Source organism: Leptonychotes weddellii, chromosome X (assembly GCF_054177405.1).
Source record: "Leptonychotes weddellii isolate Sample4059 chromosome X, ASM5417740v2, whole genome shotgun sequence".
NCBI lineage: Eukaryota > Metazoa > Chordata > Mammalia > Carnivora > Phocidae > Leptonychotes > Leptonychotes weddellii.
In genome coordinates this window covers 39222783-39239875 of record NC_138385.1, presented here as the reverse complement: position 1 = coordinate 39239875, position 17093 = coordinate 39222783, and the positions used below count along the sequence as shown (strand labels likewise).

Below are 17093 nucleotides of genomic sequence, written 5' to 3'. Positions count from 1 at the left end.
CTGCACCAGCTTGCATTCCCACCAACAGTGTAAGAGGGTTCCCCTTTCTCTGCATCCTCATCAACATCTGTTGTTTCCTGTGTTGTTAATTTTAGCCATTCTGACAGGAGTGAGGTAATATCTCATTGCAGTTTTGATTTGCATTTCCGTGCTGATGAGTGATGTTAAGCATCTTTTCATGTGTCTGTTGGCCATCTGCATGTCTTCTTTGAAAAAATGTCTATTCATGTCTTCTGCCCATTTCTTAACTGGATTTTTGTTTTTTGGGGAGTTTGATAAGTTTTTTCTTTAAATATTGTATTTATCCATTTGTCAGAGAGCGAGAGAGTGAGCACAAGCAGGGGAGGCAACAGGCAGAGGGAGAGGGAGAAGCAGGCTCCCCACTGAGCAGGGAGCCCAATGCGGGGCTCGAACCCAGGACCCTGGGATCGTGACCTGAGCCAAAGACAGACGCCCAACTGACTGAGCTACCCAGGCATCCCAGATAAGTTGTTTATACATTTCGGATACTAACCTTTCATCAGATATGTCATTTTTTAAATCAATCTCTAGGAGTTTGTTATAAATTAAGGAAAAAACTCTTTTATGATATAAACTACAAATATTTTTCCAGTTTGTATATATTGTCTCCTATCTTTGATTTTGGTGCTTTTTATCATGCAAGTTATTGATTTTTTTAATGGTTTTATTGAGAGATAATTCACATACCATATAGCTCACTCATTTATACTGTTCAGTGGTTTTTAGTATACTCAGAATTGTCCATCTATCAGAACAATCAATTTTGGAATATTTTCATTAACCCAAGAAGGTATCACACCCTCCTTAGCCCTCACTCCCCACTTCTCTGCAACCCTCCAATGCTCAGCCCTAGGCAACCATAAATCTATTCTGTCTTTTGAGATCTACCTAGTCCGGACATTTCCTATAAATGGAATCATACAAGATGTGGCCCTTTGTGCCTGGCTTCTGGATACCTGTCCCTTATTAGATAAATGATTTGCAAATATTTTCTCCCATTCTATTAGTTGTCTTTTCATTTCTTGATAGTATCATTTGCAGCACAAAAGTTTTTTTTAACTTTGATGATGTCCAATTATACATACACACATATTTGATACATATATTTTTTGTTGTTATTGTTGTTGGTTGGGTTTTTGATGTCATATCTAAGAAAGCTTTGCCTAACCCAAGGTCACAAAGATTTATTCCTGTTTCAACTCTTACATTTAGTTCTATGATCCATTTTGAATTCATTTCTGTGTATGGTGTAACAAAGGGAGAAGTTATTTTTTATGTCGGCAAACTTAACTACCTTTTACTATATGGCTTTTGAATTTTCATAGTTAGAAAGGGCTTCTGTACTCCAGGATTGTAAAGAAATTCTATGATTTCCTAGGGTACATTTATGGTTTCCCCTTTTTACATTTCAATCTCTGACTCCTTTGTAATTTATCCTGGTATATACAGTGTGAGATACAGATCCAACTTTTTTTTCACCCTGGCTACCCAGTTGTCCATCACCATTTATTGAACAGTCCATCTTTTTCCCATTGCTGTGAGGTGCCACCTTTATCATATACTCAAAAACATTTTTAAACGGTAAAACAAAAATTAAAATAAAGGACAACTGTAAGAGGTAAATGTGCAAGAATAGACAAGGAAATAAGACTGTGAAAACACATGGGCCTCATGCTTTTATTTTGGGTAGAAGCTCTTTGACGGGGCACCTGGGTAGCTCAGTCATTAGGTGTCTGCCTTCGGCTGAGGTCAGGATCCCAGGGCCCTGGGATCGAGCCCCGCATCAGGCTCCCTGCTCAGCGGGAAGTCTGCTTCTCCCTCTCCCACTCCCCCTGCTTGTGTTTCCTCTCTCACTGTGTCCCTCTCTGTCAAATAAATAAATAAAATCTTTTTTTTTTTTTAAAAAAGAAGCTCTTTGACAACTTTCTCCATTCTTTTCCATGGTTACTGGTCTGTGTAGGCTTACCTAGATCCTCTGCAATCAATATTACCCATTTTCATTTTCCCAGAAAATTGCCCATCTAGGTTTTTAAATGTATTGTGAGCAAGTTGTACAAAATACTTTCTTATAATTTTTAAAAACTTCCTCATGGGGTGCCTGAGTGGCTCAGTCATTAAGTGTCTGCCTTCGGCTCAGGTCATGATCTCAGGGTCCTGGGATCGAGCCCCACATCGGGCTCCCTGCTCAGTGGGAAACCTGTTTCTCCCTCTCCCACTCCCCCTGCTTGGGTTCCCTATCTCGCTGTGTCTCTGTCAAATAAATAAATAAAGTCTTTAAAAAAATAAAATAAAATAAATAAAAACTTCCTCATAGCTGTAGTTATGCTTTTTCTCATTTAAGACTTTTTATATTTTTATGTTTTATTCCTTTATATTCTTGATTAGATTTATTTATCTATTTTATTTTCTTCTTCTAATAACATCTTCTTGCTTATTTGTCAAGTCTATAGGGTTTTTTTTGGTGGGTAGTTCATTCATTCATTTCTGGATTTTGTCTAACATTATTAATTTTTCCCTTCAGTCTCCTCTAAGGTTTATTATTCTTTTCTAGATCACTGACTTGAGAGCTCAATTCATTTACTTTTAATTCTCACTTATTTCATCCAGGTATATCACCTGTACTTCATACCCACCTATGTTATTCAAACATTGCAAATTGTATTGCTTATGTAAAAGGGAGAGGGAGGGAGGGAAGGAGGGAAAGAGGGAGAGGAGGAGGAAGAGAGAGACAGAGAGAAGGAAGAAAACTTTTCAAAATTCAAAAAGAAGTGACCAGGGCCAGACCTGGAGTGAAGAAAGAGGAATTCACCTTGGGTGCAAAATTTAAGAGGGTGCCAAAAACTCAGTAATCAAACAAATAATATTTTAATGCAGTATTTTAGAAAATCAAATTGGAAATAACCTGCAGACTGGTTCCCTGTTTTTAAATAAAGCTTTATTGGAACCAGGACCAGGATCAGAGTAAGGTGAGTGAGACAGGGTTTAGCAGGCACAGGAGTGGATCTTGCTTTTTTAAAAAAAGATCTTAATGTGGGACGCCTGGGTGGCTCAGTTGGTTGCGCGTCTGCCTTCGGCTCAGGTCATGATCCCAGGGTCCTGGGATGGAGTCCTGCATCAGGCTCCTTGCTCAGCGGGGAGCCTGCTTCTCCCTCTGCCTGCCACTTCTGCTTGTGTGCGCTCTGGCTCTCTCTCTCTCACACAAATAAATAAATAAAATCTTTTAAAAAAAAGATCTTAATGTGTTTTTCACCATGGCTTTCTTGGGACTAATTTTGATTTTTGAAAATGATGCATTAAGGGCGCCTGGGTGGCTCAGTTGGTTGAGCGACTGCCTTCGGCTCAGGTCATGATCCTGGAGTCCCTGGATCGAGTCCCGCATCGGGCTCCCTGCTCGGTGGGGAGTCTGCTTCTCCCTCTGACCCTCCCCCCTCTCATGTGCTCTCTCTCATTCTCTCTCTCTCAAATAAATAAATAAAATCTTTACAAAATGATGCATTATAAATGTATCTTAATTACTGAGATTTTATGGACCCTCTTACTAAATTTTGCACCCAAAGTGAGTTGCTTTACTTGCCTTACCCGAGACCTGGCCCTATAACTAACTGCTGATAGTAGTATAATGACTTTTTTCTGTCTCTTTATATTACTCTGTTTTCTAAATCTGTACAGTAAGTACAGATTACTTTGATAATCAGGAAAAAATAATTTAAAAAAGAAGTCAATTGGGGTGCCTGGGTGGCTCAGTTGGTTAAGTGGCTGCCTTCGGCTCAGGTCGTGATCCTGGGGTCCTGGAATCAAGCCCCACATCAGGCTCCCTGTTCAGCAGGGAGTCTGCTTCTCCCTCTCCTCTCTCTCCATCTGTCCCCACTTCTCGTGCTCTCTCTCTCTTAATAAATAAAATCTTTAAAAAAATAAAATAAAAAAAGAAGTCAAGACTCACTCAATGATGTTCCTTGTGGTTTCACCATGGGGCTTGCAGGAAACAAAAAACAGTGTGCGGATAGCCCTACAGTTTCGAATGGCTTGAACCACCTGATAGTCTGAAGGAAGAAACACATTGCTATTAATATAATTACTTTTGTTTTAAAGATTTTATTTCAGACAGAGACAGCGAGAGAGAGACAGAGAGAGAGAGAGAGTGCACAAGTAGGGGGAGGGGCACAGGGAGAAGCAACCTCCCCACTGAACAGGGAGCCCCACGTGGGGCTGGATCCCAGGACCCTAGGATCATGACCTGAGCCAAAGGCAGATGCTTAACCAACTGAGCCAGCCACCCAGGTGCCCCGCTATTAATATAATTAAGTTATCATGGTCTGGGTTATCAGAAACTACCAACTGGCTAGCACCTAGGATTGGTTAGGAATAGAGAAGTAGGGTCAGAGCCAGCCCACTGGGAGCCCCCTTAGCACCATATGGGATTAAGGTACTAAAGATGGTGGACATCATGAGAACACCCAACTAGTTCTGTTAACAGGAGAGCTATCCATTCTTACGCAGTCCCGCCCGGGCTGGGTTCACCACAGCAACAATGAAGTGCCCATCTTCCTTTGACTTTAGTAGCTGTGGTAAAATCTTCTCTGCTCGACCAGCGTGGAATTCACAGTTGGTGATGCCTGCAGAAGAGAGGTCCCCAGGACAGAAGTCAAAACTCAAGCCCAGCAGTGAGGAAAGGGGCAAGGGAGGGAGAGTTACAGCTTTACAGAAATGTACAGGAGCCAGGGCTCTGCCATCTTCCCTTTGGGTCTGGCATACCACCAAATAACAAGGAAAAAAACGCTTTTGGACCTGCCTCATTGTTGCCAACACATTTTCCTTTGCGATATCTCAGTAGGCCTTTCAGCTTGAGATACTAGAACATGTTATTTTAAAACTTAGTGACACATAGCACATAAGTACCTGTATACTAAGAAGAAAACCTTGACTTTTACTCAAGTGCTCTTTCTGCTACATTAGAGATTTTCAGAGCCTCAAGAGTTGTCTGGAGGTAGGGTAGAGAGAACAAGGAGATCTGCTTTCTATATCGTAGTCTGGCATATGATTTTGTTCAAAGAAAAGGTTTTGTGGCTAACAATTGTTTGAAATCTACAGTATTATGTTATAATGCCTCATGAGTCTAATGTCAAGAAGGCTCCTCTTCTTTATTATCCAAAGTTTTGCCAAATTCTCTTCCTGTCATCTAGGCCTGTTCACTGCCTCGGGCTCTTCTTTTGGATAGAAAAAAAAAGGGGGGGAGATTAGCTATTGGGACCTCTTTTAGAAAACCATCAGGACCCAACTCCAATCACTCCAGGACACCCTCCCTCCCTCTGCACAGTCATGGGTATAGTCAATGCCCTTTCCCACACAACGCTTTACAGAGCACAGAAGCAACTGGAGCTCTTCATTTCTCTCCAGAATGCAAGCAGTGTACCATTGAAGGCTGCAGTCCGCCTGGCGTCTTCTACTGCCTGTTCCACCAACTCAATCCCAAGGACCTGCGAGGCATACTGAGCCAGAGAGACACCAATCACACCTGAGGAAGGAAGAGGATAAGAGGAGGATATTTTAGGATTTTATTTTATTTATTTTATTTTATTTATTTATTTGTGAGAGAGAGAGCACAAGCAGGGGGAGCAGCAGAGGGAGAGGGAGAAGCAGGCTCTCCACTGAGCAGAGAGCCCGATGTGGGGCTCGATCCCAGAACCCTGGGATCATGACCTGAGCTGACGGCAGAGGCTTAACCGACTAAGCCACCCAGGCGTCCCTATTTTAAGATTTTAAACCAATGATGGTATGCCTGCACCACCCACCATCGCCTCCCCACTTGAGCCCTGGGTGCTGGGTAGATGGAAGCTAAGTAGCATGTAGATTCTGCCCTGGGCCACCACTTGCCAGTTCCACAGCAGATGTCAAGGAGGATGGTGTTAGAGTTCACTCCGCTCAGCTCCCGCACTGTCCGATATAGCACCTCTGCACCAGCAGTGTTGATCTGGAAAAAGGCATCTGGAGAGATGCAGATCTTCAAGCCCAGGAGATCTTCAAAGAGGTGGGGTTCCCCAAATAGGAGCTGATAGGGGGACTGCTGATGGCTGCAACGCGTCATAGTGCTGGAAAATAATTTTTTTTAAAAGGTTTTATGTATTCATTTGAGAGACAGAGCACAAGCAGGGGGCAGAGGGAGGGGGAGAAGCAGACTCCCTGCTGAGCAGAGAGCCCAACGCGGGGCTCGATCCCAGGACCCTGGGAGCATGACCTGAGCCGAAGGCAGACTCTTAACCAACTGAGCCACCCAGGTGCCCCTGGAAAAGAATTTTTAAAAAAGCAGTTTGGAATAGCAGACCATTCCATCTCTACTGGTTTGCGGGGGGTAGGGGGGAGTGGGCAGCATCTCAGCCAGGAGACACGGCCCCCACGGCATGGCCCTGAAAGGTCTGGAAGAATTCCCTCTCGGGGGATGGAGGTATATGCAGACACCCTCTCATCTAAATTTGGCCTGGGTTCCGGGACCTGGCTGGTGTACAGGGGCCGGTATCACTTAGCCCAGTTCCCCCACAGTCAGCAGCCCTGCCTCAGCAAAGCCACAGCTCAGAATATGGCAAGCCACCCTGCTTGCTGTCTTGGCTACCCCAGGTTTACCTTTCCTGGAAGTAAAGTGATGACAAGTCACAAACTGCTCCTGGCCCAGTGGTGAAAAACTTCTTGACAGCCTCCTTCTGAACATTGAGGTCCTCCTGCCCAGATCACAAAATCAGGAGTCAAGCACAGACTCATCTCTGACAAATTTTCTCTCCAAGCTCTACAATAATAATCAGCCTTGCAGTAGTCAGACAAGAAGGCACCTTTCTCAAATCCTATTATAAATAACACTTAACATAAAGCAATGTTCTACATGACAAAAAATACACTATTTACACATCTCAGCAGAAGCATTGCTTTGCTTATCAGCTTTTGACAAATCCTATACAGTAGACATGGTGCTTTCTCCAATTTGAGCCTCCTTAATAGTCTTCTAAAGAAAGTGAGAGTTATTCCTATTGTAAACAAGGAACTAAACTAAGTTTTTGCCTCATTATGAAAAGCAATAACTTTTCAACTCCCTTTATGCCTCTCCACTTCAAATATCCCAACCACCCACTCAAATACCACCTCAAAGATGTGAGTCCTCAAAGAAAAGAAAGAGGGCATGGGAGGGAATGATCAGGGTAACTAAATTCTTTCTTTGAATTCAGAACATTTTAAAATTCTTACATCACTGCAGAGAGCCTAAACATTAGCTTGACACAGGACAGATCACAATAAACTATGCTGGAGCTCTAGAGTTAAAAGGCCAAGAACTGTATTTTGGGGATAAATACCCAGTAGTTCGATTACTGGATCATAGGGTAGTTCTATTTTTAACTTTTTGAGGACCCTCCATACTGTTTTCCACACTGGCCATACCAGTGTATTCTTACCAACAGTGCAGAAGGGTTCCCTTTTCTCCACATCCTCGCCAACACTTGTTGTTTCTTGTATTTTTGATTTTAGCCATTCCGACAGGTGTGAGGTGATATCGCATTGTGGTTTTCACTTGCACTTCCCTGATGATGAGTGATGTTGAGCATTTTTTCATGTGTCTGCTAGCCATCTGTATGTCTTCTTTGGAGACAGTCTGTTCATGTCTTCTGCCCATTTCTTTAAATTCAAGAACACTAATTCAAAGGGATACATGCACTCTGATGTTTATAGCAGCATTATTTACAATAGCCAAATTATGGAAGCAGCCCAAGTGTCCATCAACAGATGAATGGATAAAAGAAGAGGTGGTATATATATACAGTGGGATACTATTCATCCATAAAAAAGAATGAAATCTTGCCATTTGCAACAACATGGATGGAGCTAGGCAGTATAAATGCTAAGTGAAATAAGTCAGTCAGAGAAAGACAAATACCATATGATTTCACTCATATGTGGCATTTAAGAAACAAAGCAAATGAACAAGGGAAAAAAAGAGAGATACAAACCAAGAAACAGACTCTTAACTACAGAGAACAATCTGATGGTTACCAGAGGGGAGGTGGGTGGGGAGATGGGTGAAGTAGGTGATGGGGATTAAGGAGTGCACTTGTCATGATGAGCACCGTGTGATGTATAGAATTGTTGAATCACTATATTGTATACCTGGCCTAATATAACTCTGTATGTTAACTACACTGGAATTTAAATAAATAAATAAATAAATAAATGGGGTTTTTTTACATATGTAGATTAAACTTACTAATGTATTTTATCATTATCTGTGCTCACCATTATTTACTACATCTCCCATTAAAGTTAGCATTGTGTATTTTCCTGTAGTTCTGTCAGTTATTAGGTGTACGTAATTTTAAATTGTTGTGTTTTCCTTTTAAATTGAACCTTCTACCTTTATTAAGTCTTCTCTTTTATCTCTAGTAATACCTGCTGCCTTAGAATCTACTTCGAGAGGCGCCTGGGTGGCTCAGTTGTTAAGCATCTGCCTTCAGCTCAGGTCGTGATCCCAGGGTCCTGGGATCGAGCCCCGCATCAGGCTCCCTGCTGAGCAGGGAGCCTGCTTCTCCCTCTCCCACTCCCCGTGCTTGTGTTCCCTCTCTCGCTGTGTCTCGCTCTGTCAAATAAATAAATAAAATCTTTAAAGAAAGAATCTACTTTGATATTAATAGTTATATCTGTTTAAATACCTACATACATACATAAAAATAAAAGGCCACAGGAATTGTGTGTCAATTATACTCAATTTTTTTAAATTACAAAAAAAAGGTTAGAATCAATGACGTGGGTTCAAGCCCTAGCTTGGCTATTTACTGGCTCTTCACCTTGGGTATTTCTGTGCCTCTATTTGCTCATCTGAAATGAGGATGACAATATTTTTCCTTCTCTCACCTACTTTACAGGTGGGTTGAGATGATCACATTAAGTACAGGAATATTTTTTTTTTTTTAAAGATTTTATTTATTTATTTGACAGAGACAGAGACAGCGAGAGAGGGAACACAAGCAGGGGGAGTGGGAGAGGGAGAAGCAGGCCTCCCGCCGAGCAGGGAGCCCGATGTGGGGCTCGATCCCAGGACCCCGAGATCATGACCTGAGCCGAAGGCAGTTGCCTAACCAACTGAGCCACCCAGGCGCCCCAAGTACAGGAATATTTTAACATGGGAATGTTTCAAAGCCCTAAGTGAATTACAAATGTAAAGTATTATTTGAGTTATGAAATTCTGACTATATTCTCCTCTCTATTGAATCGGCTTTTAGAGTCAGTAGAGTACCTACCAACTTCCACGGGCCAAGTTCTTGTGAAAATACTCGGGAGTCCTCACATGATAATTAACTTGGTAACCTCACCTCAGTCTCTGTGATTTGATTATGCCAGCAGCGTGGTTAGAGTACCTCGCTATCTCCTCCTCACCCTCGACCCCTCTTCCCAACCCATACAAATATTCTGTGGATGTGTAATTTCTGCTATCTGCCCTGAAACTTCCAAAACCAACTGCAGGATAGTGAAAACAAGAGCTGCTACGGAAGCCGCCCCTTATCATTCTGTGAGTCTCACCTGTCTTAATTCCTGGGGATGGAAAGTGATGATGGCCATTGTGTGCCCTTGGCTATTCGTGCGGACTATGAGCTCACGCCAGTACCCACCTTCATGGAACAGAAGGCAGGGCTCCACTGGGGACTGTCGAAGGAATACTTCATAGTACTAGGAAGAAAACAGTATTGTTATGCAGACAAATCTAACAAGTTTCACAGCTGATTATTCATGCGGAGTGATTGTTATGGGCTAAATTGCATCCAGCCCCATGCATATGTTGAAGCCTTACCCCCAGTACCTCAGAATGTGACCATATGTGGAGATAAGGTCTTTAAAGAGGTGATTAAATTAAAATGAGGCCCCTGATTGCTGTCCTTTTAAGAAAGAGAAAATTGGGACACACACAGAGACACCAGGGATGCCCAAACAGAGGAAAGATCATGTGAAGACACAGAAGATGGCCACCTACAAGCCAAGGAGGCAGGCCTCAAAGAAAGTAAACTTGCCAACATCTATCTAGGACGTCTAGCCTTCAGAACTGTGAGAAAATACATTTCTGTTGTTTAAGCCACGCAGTCTGCGGTACTTTGTTATGTACCTAGTAGACGGATACAGATTTTGGTACCAAGAAGTGGCATGCTGCTGTAACAAATACCTAAAAATATGGAAGTGGCTTTAAAACTGGGAATGGGTAAAGACTGGAAGCGTTTTGAGGCGCAGGCTAGAAAAAGCCTAGATTGCCTTAAAGAGACTATGGGCAGGAATATGGATATTAGAGGTGATTCTGGTGAGATCTCAGAAAGAAATGAGCATGCTGTTGGGAACTAGACAAAAGTTGATTGTTATAAAGCAAAAAAGACCTTGGACGAATGGTGTCCTAGTGTTGGGTGGAAGGTAAAAATTCTAAGTGCTGAACCTGGATATTTAGCTAAGGAGATTTCTAAGCAGTGTTGAAGGTATGGCCTGGTTTCTGCTTACTGCTTATAGTAAAATGTATGGAGAGGAGAAAGATACACTGAAGAACGAATTGTTAAGCAAAAAGGAACCGGAACTTGAAGGTTTGGAAAAATCTCAGACTATCCATATAATATGAAAGCATGTTCAGGAGGCAAAACCGAGGTCTGGCTGGATAATCCTTTGATAAAGTGATTACAGGTGTGACTCATGGATCCAATCAGCCATCTCAGCAGAAGCCAGGAATAGAGATGAAGTTTTATCAACAGAAACACCGCCAGCTTTGACTAAAGGGGACAGAGACAAGATATAATGAAGGAAGGCTATCAGACTTCTGGGTTTCCACAGGACAGGACAATAGACCTATCTGACTGCCAACAGGTGTTATCCTTCAAGAAGAGAAGAATGACCCCAAGGCAATTCAGAGATCAGCAGGACGGCTGCTACCACTATTGGCCCAGAGGGGACAGGCCCCAGGGGTGCAAGGTCGTATCCTCAGTTTCAGTGGGCCAGACTGCCAATGTCCAGGGCCTGAAGCATGAACCTGCCACACCAATGGGCCAAAGGACAGAGCATCACGCCAAAGAGGGTAATTCTTGAGCCTTAAAATCTTATGGAATTTGCCCTGCTAGGTTTCAAACTTGCTTGGAACCTATGATACCTCTCCTCTTTCCAATTGCTCCCTTTTGGAATGGGAATGTTCACCCTATTGTCTGTCCCACCATTGTACTTTGGAAGCAGATAACTTGTAATGGTTTCACAAGTTCACAGCTGAAGATTTGTTTTTAAAGATTTTATTTATTTCAGAGAGAGAGAGTGTGAGCATGACCAGGGGGAGGGGCAGAGGGAGAAGGAGAAGCAGGCTCCCCACGGAGCAGGCAGCCCTACAAGGGGCTCGATCCCAGGACCCTGAGATCATGACCTGAGCCGAAGGCAGACACTTAACCCACTGAGCCACCCAGGTGCCCTTGAAGATTTTTGCCTTAGGATGAATTATGCCTTGAGTCTCATCCACATTTGATTTAGATGATATTCAGATAAGGCTTGGGATTTAGGGTTGATGCTGAAATGGGTTTAAAATTAGGGGCTGGGGACGCCTGGGTGGCTCAGTCGGTTGGGCGTCTGCCTTCAGCTTGGCTGTGATCCTGGGGTCCTGGGATTGGTCCCTCATTGGGCTCCTTGCTCAGCAGGGAGCCTGCTTCTCCCTCTGCCTGTTGTTCCCCCTGCTTGCGTGCTCACTCTCTCTCACTCCTGCTCTATCTTTGGCAAATGAGTGAAATCTTTAAAAAAAAAAAAAAAACTTAAAAAATTTGGGGGCTGTTGGGGGCGCCTGGCTGGCATGTGACTCTTGATCTTGGGGTCATGAGTTCAAGCCCCATGTTGGGTGTAGAGCTTAAAAAACTGGGGGCTGTTATGAAGGGGTGAATGTACTTTGCATGTAAGGAGAATATGAATTTTGGGGGTCCAACGGGTAGAGGGTTATGGGCTAAATTGTGTCCCCCTAAAACTTGTATGTTGAAGTCCTAACCTCCAGCACCTCAGAATGTGACTGTATTTGGAAATAGGGCCTTTAAAGAGGTGATTAAGTTAAAATGAGGTAGTTAGGATGGACCCTAATCTAATCTGACTGTTATCCCTATAAGAAGGGGAAATTTGGACACACACAAAGACACCAGGGATGCAGGTGTGCACAGAGAGAAGACTATGTAAAGACATAGTGAGAAAGTGGCCATCTGCAAGGCAAGGTGAGAAGCCCAGAAGAAACCAAACCTGCTGACACCCTAATCTTAGACTTCCAGCCTCCAGACTTTGAGGAAATAAATTTCTGTTGTTTAAGCTGCCCAGTCTGTAGTATTTTATTATGGCAGCTCTAGCAAACTAATGCAGTGATATAAGAAAGAGGATCCCTGCCCTGCAACCTCACAGAGGAATATTATCCATTGTATTTTCCAAACACTAAGCTCCATGAAGGCTTAGAGTTACATCCTTAGTCTGCCACATAGTAGGTGCTCAGTAATTATTATTGAAATAAAGTATGACTGAATGAACAGGAAAGGTGTTTCTATGTAGAGTCTTAATTTATTCTATGTACACTATGAAGTACAATAATCTTCTATTTTTATGAATTCCTCCTGGAAGCAACTCCTAATACAGCACTAGGTTGCTATGATTCCACTCTTATTTTTAACTTCCTGATATACACCCATCATTTCTATATTCCTTCATATAACCAGGTACCAACTACACCATGGCTTAGCTGGATGCTTCATTTCCTCCTTGTGAGTACAAGTCAGATGCAATCCTGATTTAGTAGCTGGGATAGCAAAAATCCTTAAAGCTAAACTTTTCAAACACAAACCAGTGGCTAGCACAACAGGACACACTGTCTGATTTACTAGCTCCTTTCATTTTTGTAATACGTGTGTTCTAGTTCCACTATATTTTCAAACAAACCCCCAAATGATGCATGGAAGGAGAAGTTATACCAAAAAAAAGTGCTGCCTGAGAGGGTAAAATCAACTAAGGCTGCACTTAATCACTTTTGCTGTACTGTCATAAACATGCAATATAAGATATGCTTAACTACACTGAACATATTTTTCAAATTTTGAGGTTGGTGATTTTAATAAAAAACACCGGTTCAACTGTTGGTTACTGGCTGGTTGGAAAGCAACGTTTTCTGGAAGCAAGATTCAAAGATCACTGGGGTCCCGGAAGGATAGGAAATTGAAAAACTGAGTCCAACTCGAAAGATAATGGTAAATAGATATGAAATACAGCTCCGCCACTGTATGAACTGAGACCTTGGTTTCTTCATTTATAAAATGGAGACTGAAACTCTTATTCCTATATAGCAAGGCCTAACTATGATGAGCGAAAGGGGCTTCTAGTTAAAATAACAGAATATTCCTTATAAAAATCCTACTAAAATGGGGGCCCCTGGGTGGCCCGGTTGGTTAAGCGTCCAACTTTTGATTTTGGCTCAGGTCATGATCTCAGGGTCGTGAGATCAGCACCGCATTGGGCTCCGCGCTGGGCCTGGAGCCTATTTAAGATTCTCTCTCTCCCTCTCCCTTGGCCCCTCCCTGCCCCTGCATGTATGTGTGCACGTACTCTCTCTCTAAAAGAAATCCTACTAAAATGAAATAAAGGAATAAAAAAGACACAAGCTGATTTAAGCTCATTACTCCACCAATTCTCCCTTCTCTTTCTCCTGCACCATCATTTTCCTACCTCACTACTAGAACATTCCCATAAACATATAAGCAAGCTCTTACTCTCCCACCTTTAACAAAGAAAGGGAACTTCCTGACCCCACTATCCCTACCAGCCACTGTTATATTTCACTGCTCCTCCTTGTAGAAAAACTCAAAAGAACCATATATATTCACTGCCTTCCACTCCTCTCCTTCTATTCACGCACTAGAATCAGGTCCCCACCACTCCACCAGAATGGTTCATGTGAAGGTCACCAATGATGTCCTTGTTATGCAATTCAACATACATCCATCTCCACCAGTACTGTCACTGCTCTATATCAACTCTCACTTGGATTACTGCAAGAGCCTCCCAACTGGTCTCTCCTTGTTTCTATCCTGTCCTCCAATAATCCATACACAACACAACAGCCAGAGTGATTCTGTGAAACCCAAATCATATCATGACACATCCTGCCCATCAAAACCTCCAATGGCTCAGAATAAAAGCCAAAGTCCCTACAATGACCTCCAACGCACTACATAATCTTGCTCCTATTAACCATCCTACCCCATGTCCGACACTTCTGGGCCTATTTTCAGTTCCTCTAAAAAGCCTGTCACGTTCCCATCTTAGGATGGGCTTTCTCTTTTCCTAGAAAGCTCCACCCTCAGACCTCTACATAGCCGACCCCCTCACAGCCTCTAAGTTTTAAATGCAAGGTTTCTCATCCTCAGGACTGCTGCCATTTTGGGCTAATTCTTTGTTGTGGGGAGCTGTCCCATGTGCTGGGGGACATTTGACAGCATCTCTGGTCTCTACCCACACTAGACGCCAGTAGCACTGCCCAATCATCCCTCAGTGATAACAACCGAAAATGCCTCCAGGTATTGCCAAATGTCCTGTGCAAGGCAAAACTGCCCCCCAGTTGAGAGCCACTACTTTATTCAAATACTGTCTTCTTCTGGAAGCCTACCTTGACCCCTTTTAAAATTATAACCCATGCTCACTTTGGGAGCACCTATACTAAAATTGAAATAATACTGAGATTAGCATGGCCCCTGTGCAAGAAGGACACACAAATTCATGAAACATTCCGTATTTTTATCATCTCAAAGGATAAACACTGACAAAATCTGTTACTTATAGAATCATGATTTAACTCCCTACCTCTTCTCTAAATAAACTTACTTAAGTTCTAGAACAACAACAACAAAATTACGACCTAGGCTTCCTCCAACCCTAGAATTTCTTATCCTCCTGATCCTGCTGTACTTTTCCTATGGCACTTGCTTTAATCTGGCTGGGCCCCTATAACAAAAATACCGCAAACTGGGTGACTTATAAATAAGAGAAATGTATGTCTCACAGTTCTGGAGGCTGAGAAGTCCAAGATCAAGATGCTGGCAGATGCAGTGTCTTACAAGAATGTGTTTCCTCACATTCCCTGCATATTTTCAAACCACAATGCTTTGAAACTGCAACTCAATCACAAGACAAAATTTGGAAAGAATTCAAATACATGGAGGCTAAAGAGCATCCTACTAAAGAATGAATGGGTCAACCAGGAAATTAAAGAAGAATTTTTTTTTAAATTCATGGAAACATGAAAATGAAAACACAACTATCCAAAACCTTTGGGATGCAGCAAAGGCGGTCCTTCGAGGGAAGAGCATAGCAATATAAGCCTTTCTCAAGAAACAAGAAAGATCTCAAATACGCAAGCTAACCTTACACCTAAAGGAGCTAGAAAAAGAACAGCAAATAAAGCCTAAACCCAGCAGAAGAGAAGCAATAAAGATCAGAGCAGAAATCAATGAACTAGAAACCAAAAAAAAAAAAAAAAAAAAACAGCAGAACAGATCAATGAAACTGGAAGCTAGTTCTTTGAAAGAACTGATAAGATCGATAAACCCCTGGCCAGACTTATCAAAAAGAAAAGAGAAAGGACCCAAATAAATAAAATCATGAATGAAAGAGGAGAGACCACAACCAACACTGAAGAAATGCAATCTTAAGAACATATTATGAGCAACTATATGCCAACAAATTAGGCAATCTGGAAGAAATGAATGCATTCCTAGAAACATATAAACTACCAAAACTGAAACGGGAAGAAATAGAAAACCTGAAAAGGCACATAACCAGCAAGGAAATTGAAGCAGCAATCAAAAAACTCCCAACAAACCAGAGTCCAGGACCCGGTGGCTTCCCAGGGGAATTCTACCAAACATTTAAAGAAGAATTAATACCTATTCTTCTGAAGCAGTTTCAAAAAATAGAAAGGGAAGGAAAACTTCCAAACTCTTTCTATGGGGCCAGCATTACCTTGATCCCAAAACCAAAGACCCCACCAAAAAGGAGAATTGCAGACCAACATCCCTGATGAACATGGATGCCAAAATTATCACCAAGATACCAGCAAAGAGGATCCAACAGTACAGTAAAAGGATTATTCATCAGGACCAAGTGGGATTTATTCCTGGGATGCAAGCGTGATTCAACATCCACAAATCAATCAAGGTGATACACCACATTAATAAAAGAAAGGACAAGAACCATATGATCCTCTCAAAAGATGCAGAAAAAGCATTGACAAAATACAGCATCTTTCTTGATTAAAACTCTCCAGCATGTAGGGATAGAGGGAACATACCTCGATATCATAAAAGCCATAAACAAAAAGCCCACAGCAAATATCATTCTCAATGGGGAAAACCTGAGAGCTTTTCCCCTAAGGTCAGGAACATGGCAGGGATGTCCACTCTCACCACTGCTATTCAACATAGTACTAGAAGTCCTAGCCTCAGACAACAAAAGAAATAAAAGGCATCCAAATCAGCAAAGAAGAAGTTAAACTCTCACTCTTGGCAGATGACATGATACTCTATGTGGAAAACCCAAAAGACTCCATCCCAAAACTGCTAGAACTCATACAGGAATTCAACAACGTGGCAGGATATAAAATCAAGGCACAGAAATCAGTTGCATTTCTATACACTAATAATGAGAAAGAAGAAAGAGAAATCAAGGAATCGATCCCATTTACAATTGTCCACAAAACCATAAGATACCTAGGAATAAACCTAACCAAAGAGGTAAAGGATCTGTACTCAGAAAACTATAGAACAATTATGAAAGAAATTGACGAAGACACAAAGAAATGGAAAAACATTCCATGCTCATGGATTAGAAGAACAAATACTATTTAAATGTCTATGCTACCTAGAGCAATCTACACATTCAGTGCAATCCCTATCAAAATACCATCAACTTTTTTCAAAGAAATGGAACAAATAATCCTAAAATTTGTATGGAACCAGAAAAAACCCCGAACAGCCAGAGGAATGTTGAAAAAGAAAAGCAAAGCTGGCAGCATCACAATTCCGGAC

At 42.1% G+C, this 17093-nt stretch overlaps 1 protein-coding gene and 1 non-coding gene across 2 annotated transcripts in view; one reads left to right on the top strand and one right to left on the bottom strand.

Moving 5' to 3' along the window:
* The window catches only part of TRMT2B (tRNA methyltransferase 2B), a 59131-nt gene that overhangs the window by 15909 nt on the left and 26129 nt on the right, over positions 1 to 17093 (bottom strand). The window contains 6 exon segments of the mRNA XM_081809321.1: positions 3962 to 4061; positions 4515 to 4634; positions 5432 to 5533; positions 5893 to 6107; positions 6637 to 6731; positions 9571 to 9717. Coding sequence (XP_081665447.1) covers positions 3962 to 4061; positions 4515 to 4634; positions 5432 to 5533; positions 5893 to 6107; positions 6637 to 6731; positions 9571 to 9717 — 779 coding nt within the window.
* LOC115944475 (U6 spliceosomal RNA) lies at positions 14704 to 14807 on the top strand. Its single transcript, XR_004079023.1, has one exon. It is a non-coding gene; the product is annotated as a U6 spliceosomal RNA (small nuclear RNA).